A 24,642-nucleotide genomic window follows, 5' to 3' on the forward strand; every position below is an offset into this window, starting at 1 on the left:
CATCTGTCTGGTTACAGACACCCTGGACCTTTCTGGAAAGGCTCTCTGGGGAGTGTGAGGAAGGTGGCTAACCTACTCTTCTTTCCTTCTTTTTTCTTTTCTTGGCAGAGAAAGAGGAGGATCAGGTGGGAATAAATCTGATCTGGAGAGGTTGAGGCCCAGTTTGCAGTCCCTGGGTGACCTGAACACTCCCATTTGTGATGAACACCACTAGTTTCATTGATGCAGCACCCATGGCCCTCAGGTTCAGTTGCTGAATTACAGTTTGCAGAATTGCAAATCAGACAGAAATTTTCCTACTCCTTATTTTTTCTCTGAAGCTTTTGGTCCACCTTGTCCAGCAGCATCCACATTTCATGTGGTCTGCTAGACTTGAGAGCAACTTGAGGGTCTTTGGACTCGCAACACCTGGCATAGAAGTATTAGTTGCTTAGTTATGTCCAACTCTTTGCGACCTCGTGGACTTTAACCCGCCAGGCTCCTCTGTCTATGGGATTCTCCAGGTAAGAATACTGGAGTGGGTAGCTGTTCCCTTCTCCAGGGTATCTTCCCAACCAGGGATCAAACCCGAGTCTCCTGCCTTGCAAGCAGATTCTTTCTTACCAGCTGAGCCAGAATCTGGCTTTGTCGGGTGTTCAGTAAACGTAGGGTGAATAATGACCAGCAGTGTGCCATTTGGGAGGTCAGTTGTTGTCTGGGGCTTTCCCTTTGTCTCCCCGTGTAACGAAGCTGATCTGAGTTTTGAATGGATCGGACAGGTTGACAGTAAGCTAGAGTGACAGACCTGATTATTGTGGTGGTAATGCCTCAAAGAAGAAATTGCAGATATCTAGTGATAAATGATAGTCACTTGTGTGAATATGGGAGATGCTTTCTTGTTTTTACAACATGAAAGTACAATTGTAACACCTGTATCTCTGGGAATAAATGCAGTGGAATCAGTATTTTTTAAAATACCCCCTCATTTATAGCTTACTGTATCCCAGAAGGACCCAGGAGGAACAGATGTCCTTTCATGATGTGAGATTGTTCTCCCCACATGAGATACTTCATACGACTTGACAGCTCGAGAGATCTCTGGAAGTTCAGAGTCAGAGAGGGAAGACCGACGGCCGTCTGTGACCAGGGGCGACTTCCAGAAGGGCTGGTGGACCCGGAAGGGCTTTCTGACCACACTTCAATGAGTAACTTTCAAATGAGCAGAAATGGCAAGTATGGGAAGACTGTGTAAAGAGAGAGGATGGGTTTCATGTAGGGAAATAGCTGGAGATACTTTTGGAAAGGCATGCGGGTTGATGATGAAGTTCTAAAATGTTGGTAAAGTTATGGTTGTCACCATTTTTAGAGTTGTTATTATATTCCTTGCACTGTGCAGTAATCTGAGATGCATTATTGCTGTCCCTTTCTGCAGAGGTATCATTTCAGTTCTTGATGTGCAGAGGTCATCCGAGTCTCCGTGGGAGAGTCGGCATTCAAGTACAGGTGGCTCTCGCCATTTCAGTGCCCTTCTAGCTTTAGGCCAGAGTTGGTGGGTTCTCTTTAAAGGGGTGGGTAGACGATGGAGTTCAAGGAGACTGTACCGAGTGGATCCTGTCCTGAGGTCAGCGGGGCAGTGGCTGTGAAGAAACAGATGACAGGTTTCTGGCCTGCGGTGGCCACAGTGAGGCTCCAGGGAGTGGAGCGTCTGGCCTACGTGCTTGTAAGTGGTGGGTGTGTTCAGGAAGGGCTGGAGCAGGATAGAGGAGAGTTTCCAGGCTCTAAAATAAGGATTATGTCATTGGAAAATCAGGGGTTGGATTATATAGGAAAAAGGGGATAGGATGCAGACAGAAATAACTGACGTCTTGGGTAGCAACAGAGTGATAGTTTTGTTCACAAAGGAAGTTAGCGAACAGTTTTAAAGGGAAACCAGTGAATTGAAGTGTAGACCTGCTGAGTTTGAGAGACAGTGTGGTTTCTGGTTGGAGATACTTGCAGTGGCTGAGCACTGGTCCTGAGCTGAGGGCAGAGGTCTGGGAGGGTTCATAACCCCCAGTGGCAGTCGTCTTGCCTTTGGTTGGCATAGCCCTTCTCTGCATGTATACATTCTCTGTGTTCTCACAGCCCTATGACTTGGGAAGTCTCCTGCTTTGTTGTATCAGAATAATTTAGGTTAGTTGAGGTCCATCAGAGTCACACAGTCAGTAGTAGGGACAGGACTTGAATATAGGTCTTCTGATGCAGGATCCATGTTCTTTTCACAGTGCTCTTCTCCCTCTTAGGTGCATATCTAGGGAAGTGTGTGGAGTGAGGGGGTAGTTCTCCCTGGGAGCCTGATGGGGGCCAGCCTAGGACCAGCAGGTGAGGAGCCTTGTCCATCCTTAGCTGGACCAGCTCGAGATGGTGGGTTTTCAGGTCCTTTATTTCTTTGTAACGTGTGATGTCCTTTTTTTCTTTTTCAAAAATGGAAACAAGTATTTATAACCCCCAATTGTGATTTTTAAAGAGACCAAAGTCCAGCATCCAGAGATAGCCTTTTAAAAAAAATTGATGCTAAATTGTTCCAGACTTTTTAATGCTTGTGTCTACATATACATTCCTCAGTATTAGTTAATAAACTAAGACCCACAAACAGAATCACATAGTACATTCTATAGCTGAATGATAAATATGTCACTTATCTATAGATAGGGATTTAATGAACATTTAAAACATGATAAAATGTGGCACCTGGAGTGCTCCAGACTCCCTGCCATGCAGATCTTCCTTTGTCTTCTTTTACCTTTAATGTGTATCCTTTCACTATAATAAAACGGCAGTCCAAAGTACAGCACTTTGCTGAACTCTGTGAGCTTAGGGGACGCCTGAACTTGTAGTCTGCTGGTCTGAAGTGAGGGTGGTCCTGGGTACCACCAGGCTTGTGGCTGGGATCCCAGGGAGAGTGGTCTTGGGGAGCCTGGTCCATCCAAGTCCGGGTTTGACTGAAACCACTTCACACCCATATGTGGAGTGCATTTTGGGTGTCAATATTCCTGTTTATGAAGTATCTGTAATAATGTGGAAACACAGTTATTAGTGAAGGACAAATAACTGATGAGTCAGGATATACTGGATGATGCTCTAGTATGAAATCCTCGTGTAGAGTTTTTGTGATTGTTCAGTTTTTGTCTCACACCACAAGCCCTGCAGGGCGGGCAGGCACTGACATTACTCACTCAGGACTGGCTCTGCCACTTGGGAGCTCCTGATGGGCGGCTGTCTATCACTTCAGTCTGCTGGCTTCCTGCCCTTCATTCATTAAAAGATTTGGTTCTGATCTGCAGTGGGACAGGAACATGTCTCTTAGTGTTAGTGTAGAGCCATTGGGGTGCATTTGGAGAGTAACTGCGTGCCCCGTAATCAGTAGAGGGGTGAGTGTAGGTGAAGTGGAGCCTTACTTATCCTTGGTGGAGATGACAACATTGAAAACCTTAGGGATTTTCCTTTGGGAACAAGCTGAAGAATCCTGTGGTCAGTGTCACTCATGTGACTTCTCCGCACTCTTCCCAGGCATATAGGATAACTCTTTGCTAGTGTGGGATTATTCATTCATTTTATTGAGAAAGTATTTTAGAGTTAGTTTCCAGGAATGCAGGATGCTTGCTCTAAAGAAGCTTCTTGTTCAGGAGAAGTGAGAACTGTGTGGAGAAACATTCCAGTAGCTGCAGCAGAGAAGCGCATGTGGATATAAAGTCAGCACAGCGAATGGCAGGATTGTGTAATTAACTCCGTGAAAGAGAATGTGTGTGTGTGTGTGTGTGTGTGTGTGTGTGTGTGTGTGTTTTGGGGGGGTTTTCAATAGAGCTTGGGGGCTGGTGATCACAGTGGGCAGAGGAAGGGGAGGGTACAGGCTGGGAAAGAGCCTCAGAGACTTGAAGTAGCTCATTTTGTTCAGAGAGTTAAGCAGTGTGGCATTTGGGAGTGAAACCTGGGGAGGGGAGGAGAGGAGGAAGCCATACAGTGTCTGCTGTTTTACTGGACTGTCTGAGCTTGGATCCTGTGATATTACTGAAGCCCTGATTTCTTAGTTTCCTTATCTGTGAGGTGAGGATGATGATAGTATCCCTCTTAAAGGATTCTGTGTGTGTGTGTGAGTATAAGTTGCTCAATCGTGTCTGACTCTTCGCAGCCCCATGGACTGTAGCCCATCAGGCTCCTCTGTCCATGGGGTTCTCCAGGCAAGAAGACTGGAGCGGGTTGCCATACCCTATCTCCAGGGGAATTTTCCTGACCCAGGGATCCAACCCAGGTCTCGTGCATTAGCAGGCAGATTCTTTACCATCTGAGCCGTCAGGGAAGCTCAGCTTAAAGGATTCTTATGAGGATCAAATGAAACGTTTCATTTAGTGAAGCGTTTATTAGAACAGTGACCTAGAGCATAGTAAATACTCACGAATGGTGGCTGCTGCTATGAAGGTCATCCTGATGGTGGTTGGTGTTCAGGAGCGGAACAACATACAACCCTCACCCACCCCGTTCATTCTCCCTGAGGACAGTGGGAGGATGCTGAGGGAGGTGAGGGGTCGAGGATGCAGGGAGCAGGTTGAGAGACTTGTGGAAATCAGAGACAAGTGAGGGCTTGATGAGCACAGGAGCCTCAGGAGTCAAAGTCGGTGGTCAGTAGACAATAAGACTACTACTAACTGGATTGTTAACTGCTGTTTACCTACCTGTGAGGAAGACAGGATGGTCTGTAAGACAGCATGTGAGAGAGGGGGTTTGTTGGTTCCATCAGTAAAGAGAGGTTTTAGGTGGCAGAGCAGATGGGGGCGGGGTCGTTTAGAGAACTTGGGTCTAGGGAAGAGTGCTGGTGGGTTTAGTCATCAGCAGTGGTGCCACGGGAGGTGTTGGGGTCCCAGCCAGACACTGGAGAGGAGGCCCAGGAAGAATGAGGAGCAGCTGCCCAGCAAGGGTGCTTCCTATCTGCCCAGTGGTGTGATGGTCTCTACTCACTGTGTTCCCGTGATGCCCCTGGGTGCTGGTACTGTATGTGAGAAGTACCACAGTCCTAGCTGTTGAAGACACACAGACGTATTATTATTCCACATTTGCTGGGTGCTCTGTCTCAGGAGACTTAGTGATGGTCTCTGGCAAGGGTGGGGTCTGTCTGAGATTCAGCAGGAATTGCCATGCTTGTCAAGAACCAGCTCCTTGCAGGTTCTTGGACGGAGGCTTCTTGCTGGCTCTGGCTTCCATTTCTTGCCACGTGGGCCTCTCCATGTGACAGCGTGTTCTGTAAAGCTGACGGGCGGGGAACGGTCAACTGGCAAGGTAGAGGTTATGTTGAGGAGGTGCTATCGTGTAAATGACCTCCTGTTACCCTGGCTGAGTTTCAGTGGTTCCAACAGATCCCAGGCCCTGCCCATGTCCAAGGGGCTGCCGTTGAGGCTCGGGGCTATGGTACCCTTTTAGTCCTGTTTTACAGAAGAAATTGTAACTATGAAATATACAAGTCCTGGGGACCACTGTGTATTAAAGACAAAAGGGACTGTAGGCTTTGACAGTGTTGGGGATCTCTCTGGGGACTTTGTCTGATGTCTTTTTAATGGGATGGTCTAGGTCAAGGCTATGTGCTTATGGTTCAGTGAAGAAGAGTAGAGGTCACTCTTTCGGAAGAGCATGCTGTTGTTATTGTTGAATTATTTCTCTCTATAATCAGAAATTTTTCTTTTCTAGTTCACTGAGTTTAACCAGTAATGCCATTCAGTTGCCAATATCAAGCAAAGCAAACATAAGCCACTTGTAATCTGCTTCTTAAGAACAGTGGTAGTCCTTTTAACAGTGCCTGCCGGTAAGTCACAGTTCCTGCCTATAATTATAACGGAATTTTGATCTAATGCATTTAAAATAGTGATTTTGGAAATATTAATTTTAAAGCCTTGCTTCCTTTCTCCTTCTTCCCTCATAATTCTGCTCTAAGCTCATGTGGAAAGAGCATAAAAAAGATAGCTACTAGTTTCTGAAAATTTACTTCTTGTCATCTTTCATCACTTACATTCATCTTGGGGATTTTTACCTCAAAGTTGTTAAGAAATAAAATGCTGGCTCTTGACATCTGCCCCTTTATTCATAGATGAGGAAGCTTTATTTATATGTAGGGTTTTGACTTGGATAACTGGGTAATGGCAGAGTTGTTTTAAATATTCAGATATCCTATGCACCTTCTGCTGTTCCACAAAGTGATGAGCTCTTAGGGCCAGAGTTTCTTGTGTGGAGTGTTTCTAGCTCAGCATGGAAGTGGAACTTGGATTAACCAAGTCTGTCCCTCCTATTGCAAGTGGTGGCTCTTATTTGCTGTTAGTAAGTTTAACCTTAAGACTATTTGTTGTTGTTGTTCCAAGGAAGAAGTGGGGGCAACTTTTGGAGTTAGAAAAATGTTTGGCCACATTTTTAATTTTTATTCTTAATGTTGTGTGGAATATACACAGTATATTTCACAGTGTGAAATATACACCTAACTGTTCTAACTCCTGGCCTCTTTCTTCTTGAGATCAATTATTTTTTTTCGTGATAGAAGTTATGCTTCTCATTAGCCTCATTACTGTTCATCATTATTTTTTAAGCACCAAGTTTACTGAATTGTGCAGTTAGCCATGTTAGACATCAAATCCTGTTTTGTTTTTTTGTTGCTTGTGTATTATAACTGTGCTCTGTCTTATGGGAATATAACTACATTTGTATATGTGTTTGTAAATTGACCACTTCTCTTGTCTGTTTCTTTCAGTAACCATATCAGAGTGTGAGGTGTAAGCTTACAGAATCCAGGAAACATCATGAAGTTGTATGTATTTCTGGTGAACACTGGAACCACCCTGACATTTGACACTGAACTTACAGTGCAAACGTGAGCTGTGTTTTCCTTGATTCTCATCAGTTTTGCATTTTGTACATGTACAAAGTTAAAGATTCGATATTGAGAATACTGTTCCTTTGTTAAATAAGAGTGGCAATATGGAAAGTCTTAAATCTTTTGTCCTCATTGTTTACATGTACAATTGTCATCCTCCTCTAAAATGTTAACATTAAATTTGTTAAGTTGGGCTTTGTTATTTGTGTGACTATATTTTCACAGTAAACAAACTGATTTCAAACCAAAGCAGTCTAATAGAAGTAAGTTTTCATAGCTGATTATTCTCCTGAATTTCACAGTGCACTGCTGAGGGGATTGTTGTTAGCTGTATAAACCAGCATATATCAGTCCTATGGTTTTTCATCATTGTTTTTATTATTTTACATGAATAAAGCCAGTAGTGTTTGTTTTGTTAATGATAGAGTAAAATTTGGGATAAACCTTATCTTTTTTAATGGAGTTATGAAATTACTTTTTGAAAGTTCTGATTTTTATAAAATATGATTTGAGTTGTAAATGAATGGTTTTTTGAAAGATGAGAAAAAGGGAGCAATTTTCACATGGTATCCACTTAATGTGTTTTATGTAACGGGATGTATGTTAAAATTTCCACATCACATGAGGATTTTAACAAATGCTAATGTAAGCAGTTTTGATAGTTATGTAAAGATCACAGAAATAAATATTTCTGCTGCCTGCACTTCATAGGCTCAGTGTTCGATGTGGCACATGGGTGCTTTATTGACCTTGTAGTTATTATGATTGGCTTGTTGCTTGTGGAATCCAGTTGTGGAAACAATAAGCTTATATATTTTACTACTGTTTGGGGAAAACTTTTTGATTGAAGTTCATTTGTCAGGTATTTTTACCCAGAGTGACTTTGATAATGAGAAAGGCTGTCCTCAGGCAAATGTAAATAACGGATTTTGCCCCCCTCCCTCTCTGAAGTGTGGCTGACCTGAAGCATGCAATCCACAGCAAGTACAAGATCGCCATTCAGCACCAGGTACTGGTGGTCAACGGGGGCGAGTGCATGGCTGCCGACCGCAGGGTGTGCACCTACAGCGCCGGGACGGTAGGTGCCCGGCCTCCTCCACACGGGCGGGCTCCAGCTCTCCGGTGGCTAGGAACTGGGATCTGACTCCTACAGAGGGCAGTGTGCATGTTCTGTGTCTGTAACAGTTTACTTCAGTTCTTCTTTGTTTTTGTTTTTTACTTCTCTAGGACACAAATCCAATTTTTCTTTTTAACAAGGAAATGATCTTGTCTGAGCGTCTACCTGCTATTCCTAAAACTACCTTTTCAACAGAAAATGACATGGAAATAAAAGTCGAAGAGTCCCTTATGATGCCTGCCGTTTTTCACACTGTTGCTTCAAGGACACAACTTGCAGTGGTAATTGTAGTATTATTTATACTTCAGTTCAGTTCAGTTCAGTCGCTCAGTCGTGTCCGACCCTCCGCGACCCCATGAACTGCAGCACGCCAGGCCTCTCTGTCCATCACCAACTCCCGGAGTCCACCCAAACCCATGTCCATCGAGTCGGTTATGCCATCCAACCATCTCATCCTCTGTCGTCCCCTTCTCCTTCCGCCCCCAATCCTTCCCAGCATTAGGGTCTTTTCCAATGAGTCAACCCTTCGCATGAGGTGGCAAAATATTGGAGTTTCAGCTTCAACATCAGTCCTTCCAATGAACACCCAGGACTGATCTCTTTTAGGATGGATTGATTGGATATCCTTGCAGTCCAAGGGACTCTCAAGAGTCTTCTCCAAACACCACAGTTCAAAAGCATCAATTCTTCGGCGCTCAGCTTTCTTCACCGTCCAACTCTCACATCCATACATGACCACTGGAAAAACCATAGCCTTGACTAGATGGACTTTTGTTGGCAAAGTAATGTCTCTGCTTTTAAATATGCTATCTAGGTTGGCCATAACCTTCCTTCCAAGGAGTAAGCGTCTTTTAATTTCATGGCTGCAATCACAATCAGCAGTGATTTTGGAGCCCCCAAAAATAAAGTCTGACACTGTTTCCACTGTTTCCCCATCTATTTCCCATGAAGTGATGGGACCAGATGCCATGATCTTAGTTTTCTGAACGTTGAGCTTTAAGCCAACTTTTTCACTCTCCTCTTTCACCTTCATCAAGAGGCTCTTTAGTTCTTCTTCACTTTCTGCCATAAGGGTGGTGTCATCTGCATATCTGAGGTTATTGATATTTCTCCCGGCAATCTTGATTCCAGCTTGTGTTTCTTCCAGCCCAGGGTTTCTCATGATGTACTCTGCATATAAGTTAAATAAGCAGGGTGACAGTATACAGCCTTGACGTACTCCTTTTCCTATTTGGAACCAGTCTGTTGTTCCATGTCCAGTTCTAACTGTTGCTTCCTGACCTGCATACAGGTTTCTCAAGAGACAGGTCAGATGGTCTGGTATTCCCATCTCTTTCAGAATTTTCCACAGTTTATTGTGATCCACACAGTCAAAGGCTTTGGCATAGTCAATAAAGCAGAAATAGATGTTTTTCTGGAACTCGCTTGCTTTTTCGATGATCCAGTGGATATTGGCAATTTGAATCTCTGGTTCCTCTGCCTTTTCTAAAACCAGCTTGAACATCTGGAAGTTCACAGTTCACGTATTGCTGAAGCCTGGCTTGGAGAATTTTGAGCATTACTTTACTAGCATGTGAGATGAGTGCAATTGTGCGGTAGTTTGAGCATTCTTTGGCATTGCCTTTCTTTGGGATTGGAACGAAGACTGACCTCTTCCAGTCCTGTGGCCACTGCTGAGTTTTCCAAATTTGCTGGCATATCGAGTGCAGCAGTTTCACAGCATCACCTTTGAGGATTTGAAATAGCTCAACTGGAATTGCATCACCTCCACTAGCTTTGTTGGTTGTGATGCTTTCTAAGGCCCACTTGACTTCACATTCCAGGATGTCTGGCTCTAGGTGAGTGATCACACCATCGTGATTATCTGGGTCATGAAGATCTTTTTTGTACAGTTCTGTGTATTCTTGCCACCTCTTCTTAATATCTTCTGCTTCTATTAGGTCCATACCATTTCTGTCCTTTATCAAGCCTATCTTTGCATGAAATGTTCCTTTGGTGTCTCTAATTTTCTTGAAGAGATTTCTAGTCTTTCCCATTTTGTTGTTTTCCTCTATTTCTTTGCACTGATCGCTGAGGAAGGCTTTCTTACCTCTCCTTGCTATTCTTTGGAACTCTGCATTCAGATGGGAGTATTTTTCCTTTTCTCCTTTGCTTTTCGCTTCTCTTCTCTTCCCAGCTATCTGTAAGGCCTCCTCAGACAGCCATTTTGCTTTTTTGCATTTCTTTTCCATGGAGATTTTCTTGATCCCTGTCTCCTGTACAATGTCACGAACCTCTGTCCATAGTTCATCAGGCACTCTGTCTATCAGGTCTAGTCCCTTAAATCTATTTGTCACTTCCACTGTATACTCATAAGGGATTTGATCTAGGTCATACCTGAATGGTCTAGTGGTTTTCCCTATTTTCTTCAATTTAAGTCTGAATTTGGCAATAAGCAGTTCATGATCCGAGCCACAGTCTGCTCCCGGTCTTGTTTTTGCTGACTGTGTAGAGCTTCTCCGTCTTTGGCTGCAAAGAATATAATCAATCTGATTTCAGTGTTGACCATCTGGTGATGTCCACGTGTAGAGTCTTCTCTTGTGTTGTTGGAAGAGGGTGTTTGCTATTACCAGTGCGTTCTCGTGGCAAAACTCTATTAGCCTTTGCCCTGCTTCATTCTGTACTCCAAGGCCAAACTTGCCTGTTACGCCAGGTGTTTCTTGACTTCCTACTTTTGCATTCCAGTCCCCTATAATGAAAAGGACATCTTTTTTGGGTGTTAGTTCTAGAAGGTCTTGTAGGTCTTCATAGAATCGTTCAACTTCAGCTTCTTCAGCGTTACTGGTTGGGGCATAGACTTGGATTACTGTGATATTGAATGGTTTGCCTAGGAAACGAACAGAGATCATTCTGTTGTTTTTGAGATTGCATCCAAGTACTGCATTTCGGATTCTTTTGTTGACCATGATGGCTACTCCATTTCTTCTAAGGGATTCTTGCCCACAGTAGAAGATATAACGGTCATCTGAGTTAAATTCACCCATTCCAATCCATCTTAGTTCGCTGATTCCTAGAATGTCGACGTTCACTCTTGCCATCTCCTGTTTGACCACTTCCAATTTGCCTTGATTCATGGACCTAACATTCCAGGTTCCTATGCAGTATTGCTCTTTACAGCATCAGACTTTGCGTCTGTCACCAGTCACATCCACAGTTGGGTGTCGTTTTTGCTTTGGCTCTATCCCATCATTCTTTCTGGAGTTATTTCTCCACTGATCTCCATTAGTATATTGGGCACCTACTGACCTGGGGAGTTCATCTTTCAGTGTCCTATCTTTTTGCCTTTTCATACTGTTCATGGGGTTCTCAAGGCAAGAATACTGAAGTGGTTTGCCATGCCCTTCTCCCGTGGACCACAATCTGTCAGAGCTCTCCACCATGACCCATCCATCTTGGGTGGCCCCACACGGTATGGCTTAGTTTCATTGAGATAGACAAGGCTGTGGTCCGTGTGATCAGATTAGCTAGTTTTCTGTAATTCTGGTTTCAGTGTGTCTGCCCTCTGATGCCCTCTCGCAACACTTACCGTCTTACTTGGGTTTCTCTTACCTTGGGCCTTGGGTAATTCCTCTCGCTGCCGCGGCCGCCGGCCCCCAGCCCCCGGCCCGGTACAGTTTAAAATTTAAAACTGGTGTATTTAACAAAATAATGATTGGTAATGTTTTTGTGGACAATTAGCTTACTAGGCAACAGCAAATGATCTAAAAAACTGATCACTTCTAAAAGCATTCAAATCTGAATAGCATAGCAGTCTAAATTATAGAAGAAGCATGCCCAAAGCATGAAAAATAGCAAACTTTTTGAAAAAATATTTTGTGATGACTCTGTCTGGTTTGTAATTTCAGGTGCACACTTTGTTAGTCATTCTACAGTTACAGGACCTTAGCGCAGAACAACTCTCTGAAACATTTGTTTACTATCTTCCCTAGAGGATGATGTGCAGATGATAACTTTAGAACTTTGCTTGAATCAGTGAAGTTCCTGTGTTCAGGTAGACAGACACAGGCAGAGAGCTTAAGGAGCTCTTAGAGTGTGGTTCTTCCTTGTATCCATGGTCAGGTCCTGGAGGAGAACCCAGTTTTTTCCTGATACATACTCATATTGCTGCTTGCAAACCCTATGGGTTGTTCCCCAGTCATTTGGTTTTGTTTTTGTTTATTTGTGTTTGTTTTTGACTTGCTAGTACTTTGCTGTAATGATAGCTGTAAGCTATCAGCAGGGGGACACGTTTTGCTTTCAGACATAAAAAAGGTCTTTTAGGATCAACCAAAAAGTATTTACCTTATATGAAGATAAACTAGTCAAATAATAAACTACTAATAAGTATGAATACTTGCTTTCTAAAATATATTTCTTAGCAGTCTGTTGTAATGCAATACATGCATTTGTGAAACTGACTCATTCTTCACATGAGATACAACATAAAAAAGAGAACCTCATCTCTCATCTTTCTGAAAGGGTCTAGAAGGGTCTGGAACAATTAAAGGGTCTGGAAATGATTTTTAGAAGGCAGCATTATTTTTAAAAAGGCAAATCTGTCAACTGAATTTATATACTAAAGTTCTTTAGATATGTTTTCTGATTATTGGTCTACACATAAACTAATAAAGATAGGTTATACAGTTGCATGCCATTTAAAAACATCCATTTTAGGTGATATGATTGCATGTTTGGTTAAATTTGAGAGGATTAAGTAAAAATCCATCAGAAGGAATTGTAAAGTTGATTGGAGTATGTGATAAAAATGTGTAAACATTATTCATATTTCTCTTATTGGTTCTCTTTTAGAATAGAAATGGGAAATATATTGCATTCTCAATAGCAGCATCAACAAAAGCCTATACAATTCTGGAACATAAAACATTATAAACAAACGGAAAGATATTCTTAATGTTCTTGATCATATTCTAATCACAGTGTTCACTAGCTTAATTAGTTCATTGCTGTGATGAAGCATTTTTGCTTTTGAGGGATGAGGGGAGTTTGGGGAGGTTTTATTTGTTTTGCTTGGAAAGATCAATGTCCAGATATAGGTAAGAAAATAAGGAGAAAGAAGAATGGGAAGCAGAAGGAAGAATGTACCTCAGGTTGTAGCATTCCCCCAAAAGTTACTGTATGTAACCAAGACAGTGACCCATGGCTCAGACTGTCCACCACATCAGCAATCAGAGACATATTTTGGACCATTCCATGGGGTTTGTGGGATCTTAGTTGGTCGCCCAGGGATGGAACCTGGGCTCCCAATAGTGAAAGCCTGTATTCCTCACCCCTGGACCACCAGGCTCTGTCTTCTAACCATCCAGAGCGCAGTCTCCAGAGTCACAGTTCCCAGTTACTTGTGTGACCTTGGATTTTTGTCTTTACTATTAGTAAAATTAATAATAGAGTTTTATTAACATATATATTTAAAAACACACGTATCACAATTAGATATTCATTGTCACTGTATTTTCACAAAGCGAACACAGATTTAAAAATATGGCATCAGCCATGGCTCTCCTTTGTATTCCCTTGCTTTCGGTCCCCATTATTCTTTTCTGTGAAGTTGATCGGTGTCTTGACTCCTTTTGTGACTGACCTGAGTCAGTGCAACGTTCCTGAGACTCAGTTGTGTAGTTGCAGGTTTGTACTCACTGCTGTGTAGTTTTCCCTTGTGAAATTCACAGTTTTACTTTTGATGGTTATTGTTGCCTGACTCTGCGCGGACCTCCAGCCCTGTATCCTCCCCGCGGTGTAAGTTCCTCCTCGTTACTATGGCAACAGGCAGGAGCCATAACCTGGAACAGCCCTGAACAGTGCTTCCTTTGACATGAGTTCAGAGCACATTCATGCATGCACTTAAGTACACGTGTGCAGACGTGTGCATAGACATTACCTCCTCTTACCATTTGTTTCTTCTTTTCCAACATAGGAAATGTATGAAGTTGCCAAGAAGCTCTGCTCTTTCTGTGAAGGTCTGGTCCATGATGAACATCTTCAGCACCAAGGCTGGGCTGCAATCATGGCCAATCTGGAAGATTGCTCAAATTCCTACCAAAAGCTGCTTTTCAAATTTGAAAGTATTTATTCAAATTATCTGCAATCCGTAGAAGACATCAAATTAAAACTTACTCAGTATGTTTGCCATTAAAATGGATAATAAGATGTTTGTTTAAAATACCTTTGCAGTTTATCAGTACTTTTAGTAACGGTCACTTAATTTCTAGTAAGCCACATATTTATTGTAATTGAGGTTTATTTTTTTGAGACTTTTCTAATGACTTTTATGTAGTATAAAATTTGTAAAATTATGGTTAGTTTTATCCTCCACATATTATACGGATTTACCACATTTTGTTTTCTTGTGTTTTCTTTATGTAAAAGACTCTATACTTTGATATTATTTAGAAACCCAAGAACCTTTGTTTCTTGCCTTGCTACCAATAAAGTGAGGCAAAATGCAAATGAAAAGTTTTCAAATGTTAGTCAAAGAAAATTTTTTCTTTTTAATTATTGCCGTATGATGTAGGCTTGCTAAGATGGAAAAGAGCCATTGTGTTGTAGTTCTCATTTAGATTCTTTTTTTTTCTTGGTTCTTTACATGTAAGCATCTGATACCCATTGGTTCTTTTTTAAAAGGGCTATAATGAATGTAAAAAAATATGGCAATAATTCCACACAAATGTAGCCCTTTGTTGTGTATGTACATGTATGCTTTCAGTGTCTTGTATTCATTTTTTGTTTGGTTTTTCTTAAATTTTTTTTATTAGAGTTGGAGGGAAGTAGCATGTTCTTTTTTGAAATCAAGTGGGCCTTATTAATTCGGGTTTCTGTATTTTGTGGTATGAATATGTAGAACATTTTGGTCTTGAGATGACACTAGGACACATCTTGGGAAGGAAGAGAGTGATTAAGACTGGAAAGAGCTTTTAAAAATTTTTGTAATAACCTTTTCAAGTAGCTGTTCAGGGGTGCAAGGCAGGGGCCAGTCATCTCACATGTTAATGTAGAAGCATGAATGATTTTAATATATATTTTTATAGAAGTTAAATCGTCAAGATTTCATCTTTCCTTCATGTTTTTTGACAACATATATCTATTTTCCTGTCTATTTTCAAGGTGTGATAAACCCAAGAGTTAACCTTAATTTCTAGTAAAACTGTTAATTTTATCCTCTGCTTTCATTATATCTAAAATGTTTGATTAGCTTAGAGACTTCAACATTAAACTTTAAGGGACTGCTATGGTAAATCTTTTTTATAAGTTTGAATTTTTTATACCTTAAGTTTAGTTAAAAACTGAGTGTCCACATGTATAGTGTGGACTTGCTACCTTTACTTTTAGAGGGTCTCAGTGTGTAAAGGTACTCTCCTCTCTGCTTTCTCTAACGGGCACCTCATGGATTGCTCCGATGCAGGTAGTCTAAGGGGGTGAGATTTCTGTGCAGTGATAACCTCTTCCTTTCAAAATGCTAACCTCTAACTTGAGCAGTCCCATGATTTACTGACAGGTCTTTTGTATTTTAAGTTTAGGAACTGCGGTTTCAGTCATGGCCAAGATTCCGCTGTTGGAGTGCCTCACCAGACACAGTTACAGGGAATGTCTGGGGAGACTGGATTCCTTGCCTGAACATGAAGGCTCAGAAAAGGCTGAGACGAAGACCTCCACTGAACTGGTGCTCTCTCCTGATACGCCTGCAGCAATGAGCAAACCCTTGTTAACCTCATTTCACACGTCTGTGGAGCATGTAGCCCCAGACGCCACAGATACTGAAAGTGGAAAAGATGTGAGGGAGCCTTGTCTAAGCCCTGCCCAGCAGGACACAGCTGCAGTAGAGGCTAAAGAGGGGGACCTGCCTTTCTTTAATGTTTCTCTGTTAGACTGGATCAACGTGCAGGACAGGCCTAATGACGTCGAGTCCTTGGTCAGGAAGTGCTTTGACTCCATGAGCAGGGTGAGGAGTCTTAGTCTGATCTCTTTTATGTCACTGTGTTGTTTTCGCCACTTGAAATTTCGTTGCCTACACTAAGTATTTCCTGTACAGTAATGGGAGAAAGGGTGCCTTGAGCCTTGGAGTGAAACTTCATAACCACGTACAGGACCTTGGACAAACCAAATCATTTAACGGGTAATGTAACCATACTTATGAAACTGACAGCAAATTTGGGAAGATTACTAGAGGTAATATATGTAAAATCTCTATGCAGGGCTGAGCCTTGAAGTGTCCACTCCAATGGAGATGGTTTTGGTGGTGGTGATGGTACTTAGAATATTTTTCTTCACGGTCCTGTAGTATCACTTGGACTTTTTAATATCTCCTATAATTTGTCTCTACAGCTAAACTGCAGATATAGTTTTGCTTATATCTTTAACAGTTAAATTTTTTTACACTGAAAATGATTTACATTCAGTGAAATACACAAGTCTTGAGTGGTTAGGAGCCAGCTTCCAAAGGAGGACAGCACAGAACCTTTCTACCTCCTAGAAAACCCCGTGGGCCTCTTTCTAATTGGGCCCCCAGCCCACCCCAGCAACTGGTCTCTGATGTTTAAAAGAAGTAATTTTAGATTCACCTGAGATATTTTAAGTCAGAACTTAGACATTGTTTTTTTAGTTGTATTTTGTAATCATAGTGACTTGTGCTTAGGGTTATACTCTCCCCAAGTATTCTTATAAAAGCTTTTAAACTTGGGGAATAAATCTGGAATAAAGCTCTTGAGACCTGATCAGTAAGTGGTAGAAAATCTTAGCTGCCTGAGAGGAAGTTGGTGGGGCACGTGTATCAGTGAAGTGGACCAGATGAAACAGTGCGTGAAGGTGAACTTAGTAGGTTGGACAGAGGCTTAGTCTGTGGTTGGCTGTTGGGAGAAAGGCCACACAGGTCTGGGTACCTGGAAACAGCAGCGTTCTGTTCTTGCTGAAGGCAGAGTGCAGTCTGAGTTGTCATTCTCTCAGTACCCGTGTCCTTGATGACATCCTGTGGGCATGGCTTTCATTTTGGCCATTCATTATGCATTGTCAAAGAAAGCTTCAGTTAAGACATTTGCCAGGGTAGAGAAGTGTGGAATATATTATGCAAAGATTACTGCCAGAAATGAATGAAAGCTAGTGTTCTATTCAAACTATTGACATTTTAGTAGCCTGAAAATTCCATTTATGTTTGTGGGAAATCAGTCATGTGATTGTGATAGAGTGATTGAAGTGTCATTTTTTATAGTTTTACATCAGAGAACAGGCCTCAAGGCCATGGGAACCTCTTTTTAAAGGGCTTACAGGTGGCTGTGTGTTTGCATGTTTGAATGAAATCTAGCAAAGCCTCGTTTTATTCACTTTATATGACAAGGGAGAAGAAACAGTGATCCTTGTCTGGCTTGATGAAAATTCACATTCATTTACACCTACAGAATTGAGTGAGTCTCAAGACACTCTTCCATATTTGTCTGTATAGTTGTGTTGTTCTCTCAGTGAGTTATGAAATACAGGAACATCATAACCAGCAGCATATGGTCCAGAGTTTTTTTCTTCCTTAAGTCACTGCTGTTTTATGTGTCATAATTTTGCCCAAGATGAAATCTGTTTTAGTCATCTTCTGTAGACTTTTGTCATCCTAATAATTTATAGCTAGTCAGTACTTTGGAAATGTGTATACTTTACTCACCATGAAAATAGAAAACGTTCACATATGCACACATTTTAGTTAACTGTCGTGCAAGGCTGGTGCCTCCCGTGTTAAATAATGGCTGTTGATGTCTTCACGATCTTAGAAGTGCAGCAGCTTACGACTACACTGAATTCTCGGTAACTGTAGAATAGTTCATTTTTAATTGCCTCCATGTGTTGTCAGCGTGCTGAACACTGTACCAAAAATAAATAATTTATGGTCCCTCAGCCGGTAGTGTTCAGGGAAGATGCCCTGAGGGAGGTGGTGTTTGACTGGGCCACTCACAGTGAGCAGAGGTGGGCTTCAGCAGCTGGTAGGGCAGTCAGCGTGAACAGAGACTTAGCTGGAGAAACCCAGGATTCATTCGTCTGCAGTTCTGTGTCTCTGGGCAGAAGGAAGCTGTTTAGGAACTTGAACAGAGGACAGCTCTAATGAGTCAGTGATTGTGGCTGATATCCACGTGGAGATGCTAGCAGACAGGCAGAAACATGGCCTGGACACTGGTGGGAAGATAAAGGGTTGAAAAAGGTTGGGAGTTACCTTATTCTGGTTACAGTCACTGCTGAAACCCTGTGAGAAGCAGTAGAAACGGGCCACCGCACAGAACCCTCCGGGATCGCCTGTTTATGGAGGAGGCAGAAGAGGGGCAGGGTGGAGGTGACACTGAAACAGAGGAGGTGGTCTCCGGTGGGCCATGTGTGAGCCCCGAGAGCAGCCAGTGCGGGGCCCTCTGCACGGAAGACACCAGTGTGCGCTGTTCTTCCGAGGGGAGTGGAGCAGGTGGAGAGAAACATTCGGGTTCCTTGAATTACATAAATTCCAGGAAGCTTGGAGAATTAAAGTCCAGCAACAGGAGAGATTACACAGCAAGAAAGTGTAGGTGATGAAACAGATTTCTGGAGGGGTACAACCTGAAAATAAAGATACTGCCAAGGAGAGGGAGGTTTGAAGATGTTTACATGTTTTAGGGGGAAGGTTGAATTGATGAGACAGGTAATGACCGAAGGATATGTTTTTGTTACTAATTTTACTCTACGTCGGAGAAGGCAATGGCACCCCACTCCAGTACTCTTGCCTGGAAAATCCCATGGATGGAGGAGCCTGGTAGCCTGCAGTCCATGGGGTCGCTAAGAGTCGGACATGACTGAGCGACTTCACTTTCACTTTTCACTTTGATGCATTGGAGAAGGAAATGGCAACCCACTCCAGTGTTCTTGCCTGGAGAATCCCAGAGACGGTGGAGCCTGCTGGGCTGCCATCTATGGGGTCACACAGAGTCGGACACGACTGAGGTGACTTAGCAGTTACTCTACTTCATAAGACCTTGAAAATAGCATTTTCGGTGGACTGTTGAGAATTGAATGAATTGTGGCTTGAGTTGAAAGGTGTAATGCCTGGAACTAGATTGCTTCTTAAGTATCCCAAATTAATCAGTAATAATTGTGTTTTTGTGACATCGTAATTACCCTGTTCTTGACCTTATGGAAATATAATCTTGATTTCTCATGTTTCCACTTTTCTGTAATTTTTTTCCTTAAAGTTGCCTATCAAAATAGTGTGAAATGTATTTTAAGCTTTTGGCTGAAAATTTCATTCATACATATTTTCCATGTCACTCAGCTTGATCCCCGGATCATTCGACCCTTTATGGCAGAATGCCGTCAGACTATTGCCAATCTCGATAATCAGAACATGAAAGCCATCAAGGGCTTGGAGGACCGGCTGTATGCCCTGGACCAAATGATTGCCAGCTGCGGCCGACTGGTCAATGAGCAGAAAGAACTCGCTCAGGTGCTTACTGCAAACCTCTCTCAGGAAAGGGGATTTGTGGTTTTCTAGACTAGTCTTGTATATGCACTGTTCGTTTGCTGTGCCCTGTGTTTCCACATCACCCGTGAGTACTGTTAACTGGTATTACTGGTTGTGGTAGGACAGGAGAAGGCCGGTTCCTCACGTTCAGAGGTTTGAGCTGAGGCTGCACTGGGTGGTAGGGAGCCCTGCACACGCCGACAGCCCCTGTCTGTGATCCCTGAGCACCTCCTGCTCCCGCCTTAGGAAAATGGGGAACCTTAGGAGGTCTAGTTCAATGCCATGTTCCAAGGACTCAGGTAAAGAATCCACCTGCAATGTGGGAGACCGATCCCTGCGTTGGGAAGATCCCCTGGAGAAGGGAAAGGCTACCCACTCCAGTATTCTGGAGAATCCCATGAACTGTATAGTCTGTGGGGTCGAAAAGAGTCGGTCACGGCTGAACTACTTTCACTTCCAGGAACTGTAATACCAGATTAGATTTATAACCATGAGAAGGTGGTGGGATTGCGGAGAGTGACTGACCTGGAAGTTTTCCCCATGTGGTGAGGTTCTGTAATTTTTAAACATGTTTGAAATATTTATAATGTTTTTATAGTTTACAGACTGAACTCATCTTGTAACTACCAGATTGTCTTTTCCTTTCCCTTAATTTTGGATCCAGTCTCCTTAACTGATTTCTTTGTCTTGTGTTTGCACTGAATGGGCCCCCACCCCATGCCACCCCGTCCCAGTGCAGTGCTGAGTATTGTTAGATGTTATACTGGCCGTCCTTGGTTAATTCCTGATCTGTGGGAAATGGTTGACATTTCACCATTACAATGTTTGTAGTAGGTTTTTGGCTTTTTTTCCCCCTTGTTTTATTAGAAAGCCTTATGAGGTTAAGGAAGGTACATTCTATTTCTAATCTTGGACCATCCTTGGATTCTTGGAATAAGTTCATCATGGTCATAATATATTGTCTTTTTAATGTATTAGCTGTCTTCCCTTTAAATGATACATTTATCTTTGATGTATTAAAGTCTATCATACATTAAAAATGAGCTTCCCTGGTGGCTCAGATGGTACAGAATCCGTCTGTAATGTGGGAGACCTGGGTTTGATCCCTGGGTTGGGAAGATCCCCTGGAGAAGGGAAAGGCTACCCACTCCAATATTCTGGCCTGGATAATCCCCATGGAGCTTGGCGGGCCACAGTTCATGGGGTCTCAAAGAGTCAGACATGACTGAGCAACTTACACTACTTTTCTACAGTAAAATATTCTTCAGTATTTCCAGCTTGTGGTAAATACAGTTTTTGTCATTGAAAAATCCTTTGTTTCTCAAGAATATTTTCTCTTGATAGGGAATTCTAGGCTGTTAGTGATTCACTTGTAGCCGTTTGCCTTTGGTTTGGTTTTTAGCAGTTTGTGACGTGGCAAGTTGTGGCTTTCTTTGTATTTCTCCTGCGTTGAGCTTGCACTCCATGGATTGTGGATTGATGCAGTATTTTCCTTGGATTCAGTAAAAAGTATTGAAAACCTCTTAAGATTTTATCAAAGGAGATTAAAGCAGTAAGTTTTTTTTTTTTTTAACTAAATTACAGAAAAAGCATAGCCACAGTTAATCATGCAACATATTGGAAGAAAAATAAAGTATAACATTATTATTATTAAAATTGTATTATTTTCAGATATTGAACCATCTTGACTTTAACAAATCATTTAAACCTAAATTTATGTTCATGATGTTTAGAAAAACATGAAACAGTGAAGAGGGAGAACTACAGAAAGAAGCTACATGTGCTGTGCTAGCTTGAGCCCTACAAATGCGATTGTGTACAGTGGCAGGTGTGATAGTAACATGGATGTGCACAACCCAAAACTTCCTTAGCATGTTAACTGTTCAGTAAATAGAGTAGGAAGAAAGCTGTCACTACAGTGACTCATCAAGACGTCTCTTCAAGATGTCTTTAGACTTAGTTTTTTGAATTGTTTGCTATTGGATTTGACACATGTGTCTGAATTAATCTACAGCCTAAGCACAATCCTTACCTAACAAAAAGATGCAAGGCTCACTTGTGAAAATAAATAAGGATAGCTAAGAAAAGAGTCTAATCATTATTTTTCCTACAAAATAATACTGTGGAAATCATTGTTCTGAAGATATGCACACAGGTCAGTGGAATAAGGTACAACAGCCCAGGATTACTGGAGTGAGGAATGGCTTTTCAGTGAGTGATGCAGTCAACCGATTGTTACTTTATTGGGAGAAGTGTATACTGTTGAGTTGTTGAGTATCACTGATTAGATTAAATCTGTTGTAGTCAGTGACCCTGTGTGACTTCTTGCGCTCTGACTGCACAACGGCCTAGCAGGGGCTTACAGTCACAGGTTCTGTTTCTCATCTGCCTGCTGTGTCCTTGGACAGGTTGCTTTATCTTCCTGGATCTCTCTCTTTTTTTTTTTTAGCATGAAAATTGAACAGAACTAGATGAGCATAAATTTCTTAAAAACTCTGAATCTTTTGCTAAGAACCCATCTACTACATTCAGAAAAGTAGGAGATTTTAAAATCTTATTTGAAAGAACAGTTTGTGTCTAACATGAAGCTTTTCCTCTTAAATGAATGTTCATGTTTTTAATGAAAGTTAATATCCTTTAAAATATTTTCTCTCAAAGGGATTTTTAGCTAATCAGATGAGAGCTGAAAACTTGAAGGATGCATCTGTGCTACCTGATTTGTGCCTGAGTCATGCAAATCAGTTGATGATTATGTTGCAAAACCATAGAAAGCTGTTGGACATTAAACAGAAATGCACCACTGCCAAACAGGAGCTCGCAAATAACCTTCACGTCAGACTCAAGTAAGTGGCTCTCAGGCAGCTGGTTTGGGGTGTTGAGAGTTGATGCTTTGTATTTCTCCCAAGTGATGGTGTGATTTTATTACCATGCTGACATACTTCGTCGGTTGACGACCATGGGCATGGATGGTTTTTCAGAGTCTGTGCATCTCAATTTCATTCTGCAGGTGGTGTTGTTTTGTGATGCTCCACGCTGATCAGGATGGAGAGAAGTTGCAGGCTTTGCTCCGCCTGGTTATCGAGCTCTTAGAGAGAGTCAAGATCGTAGAAGCTCTGAGCACAGTTCCTCAGATGTACTGCTTAGCTGTTGTTGAGGTTGTCAGGAGAAAAATGTTCATAAAACACTACAGGGAGGTATGCAGGCTGAACTCTGTTTACTGTGTCTGGGCCTCAGTGAGTTGGTGCTGATGCTAACACATGCTCTTCTCTCCTCAGTGGGCCGGTGCTTTAGTCAAGGATGGAAAGCAATTATATGAGGCTGAGAAATCAAAAAGGGAATCCTTTGGGAAATTATTTAGTAAGTGTTCTTTATTAATAACTTAATTTTTTGAGAAAAAGTGCTGGTTTTATTTTGTAGCTATGAGTACATTATGCAGTCGGAGTTGTAGAGTAACAGCATGTTAATCTCTTTACACAGGGAAGTCTTTTCTAAGAAATCGTCTGTTCAGGGGATTGGACTCCTGGCCCCCATCCTTTTGTGTACGTATTTATTTTCTAACATGACTAAGTCCTGTGTGTCCAGACCTTTATTTCAGAAGTGGCGATATTTATCAGAAACAGATTTTTAATCAAAATAACAGAGTTTTTGATTCTAAGATGAATTCATAGTTTTTGGTCAGGAGTCTTCACTGCTTGGAATGGTGACGTCAAGGACACGGTTGGGATGGGTGGGAATGGAGTCTCTTCCCCTCACTGGGTCTGTCTCCCTCCTCCTCTCCTTCCCGCCCTCCCCTCCCCCTCCCTTCCCTTTCTTTCATTCCTGTTGGACAATCTCCAATCAGGTTGTCTTCACTGAAGCCATGAAAAATAAGGTCCCTGTATTTCTAAACCAGAATGGGACCACTAATTTTATTACATGAAAAAAAAGAAAACGATTCCATGGTCAAATAAGTTTTGGAAATGCTGTCTGTTTGTTTTCTTCTCACACATGCTGTTTCACGGTCATGCGTGTTTCGTGCTGCAGGATTCCTTAGGGCTATAGACGTTGTGTTTTTGTGGTCTGCAAACAGGCAGGGTTTCCTACACACACGCCTTTTACTCGGGAACCCTGCATAAGTCATGACTAAGGTCATGGCTTTGTCTTAAAAGCTGCATTTCTCAGCAATAATGAAAAGAATGGTAGGTGATTTTTTTTTAAGAAGCTGCAATTGACTAAGATTTCATGCTTTGGAAAATGTAATGAAAAGGTGAAGTAAAGGGTATAGAAGGAAGTTTTACATAAGAAAGAAAGTCTTTGCTGCCTTAAAACAGCACCACACACTAGTGGTGACAAAAGTAGATGGAGGGCCAGGGTGGGCCTTAGGACTGTGCTGACCGACCTGTCAGTCAGGTGGAAATTTGGGAGTAGCCTGTGTGGTAGCAAGACAGATGGGTTCCTTTAATGTAGGCGAGAACAGCAGTGTTCTTGTGAAAAGATGCTGAGAGCAGAGAAGCGAGGGAGCAAGCCCAGCATCCCTGTTGTTTCAGACTCTGGAGATGGTCTCCTCATTGAGCAGTCCTTCATTTGTAGTTGATTATCTTATTTTGTTTCTATGGGATGAGTAGATCATTTGAAGCATCTTTGATTATTTATTGTATTGAATTATATAGTAAGAAATACAGTATTTATAATAAGAAATATAGTAAGTATAGTCAGTCAGTTCAGCCGCTCAGTCGTGTCCGACTCTTTGTGACCCCATGAACCACAGCTCACCAGGCCTCCCTATCCATCACTAACTCCCTAAGTCCACCCAAACCCATGTCCATCGAGTGATGCCATCTCATTCTCTGTCGTCCCCTTCTCCTCCTGCCCTCAGTCTTTCCCAGCATAAGGGTCTTTTCCAATGAGTCAGCTCTTTGCATCAGGTGGCCAAAGTATTGGAGTTTCAGCTTCAACATCAGTCCTTCCAGTGAACACCCAGGACTGATCTCCTTTAGGATGGATTGATTGGATCTCCTTGCAGTCCAAGGGACTCTCAAGAGTCTTTTCCAACACCACAGTTCAAAAGCACCAATTCTTCAGCGCTCAGCTTTCTTGATAGTCCAACTCTCACATCCATACATGACCACTGGAAAAACCATAGCCTTGACTAGACGGACCTTTTTTGGCAAAGTAATGTCTCTGCTTTTTAAT

At 42.1% G+C, this 24,642-nt stretch overlaps 1 protein-coding gene across 25 annotated transcripts in view; it reads left to right on the forward strand.

Moving 5' to 3' along the window:
• Positions 1-24,642, forward strand: part of RB1CC1 (RB1 inducible coiled-coil 1) — a 69,455-nt gene that overhangs the window by 3,106 nt on the left and 41,707 nt on the right. For 10 of the 25 annotated variants that reach the window (XR_014056014.1, XR_014056015.1, XR_014056016.1 and 7 more), the window contains exons 2-12: positions 5,695-5,809; positions 6,743-6,862; positions 7,817-7,943; positions 8,093-8,263; positions 13,933-14,135; positions 15,528-15,954; positions 19,282-19,452; positions 22,129-22,313; positions 22,478-22,664; positions 22,746-22,827; positions 22,948-23,009. Coding sequence is in view for 15 of the 25 variants with exons in the window: in XM_081497947.1 (XP_081354073.1) it covers positions 6,792-6,862; positions 7,817-7,943; positions 8,093-8,263; positions 13,933-14,135; positions 15,528-15,954; positions 19,282-19,452; positions 22,129-22,313; positions 22,478-22,664; positions 22,746-22,827; positions 22,948-23,009 (1,686 nt within the window). In the remaining 10 variants the exon portion in view is untranslated. Of the gene's footprint in view, positions 1-108; positions 504-971; positions 1,209-5,694; positions 5,810-6,742; positions 6,863-7,816; positions 7,944-8,092; positions 8,316-13,889; positions 14,136-15,527; positions 15,955-19,281; positions 19,453-22,128; positions 22,314-22,477; positions 22,665-22,745; positions 22,828-22,947; positions 23,010-24,642 lie in introns of those variants that run through there. The other 15 variants (XR_014056022.1, XR_014056024.1, XR_014056025.1 and 12 more) reach the window with 6 other exon arrangements.

The sequence above is a fragment of the Giraffa tippelskirchi genome, chromosome 6, assembly GCF_054371585.1.
Source record: "Giraffa tippelskirchi isolate mGirTip1 chromosome 6, T2T-mGirTip1v1.2.pri, whole genome shotgun sequence".
Lineage (NCBI taxonomy): Eukaryota > Metazoa > Chordata > Mammalia > Artiodactyla > Giraffidae > Giraffa > Giraffa tippelskirchi.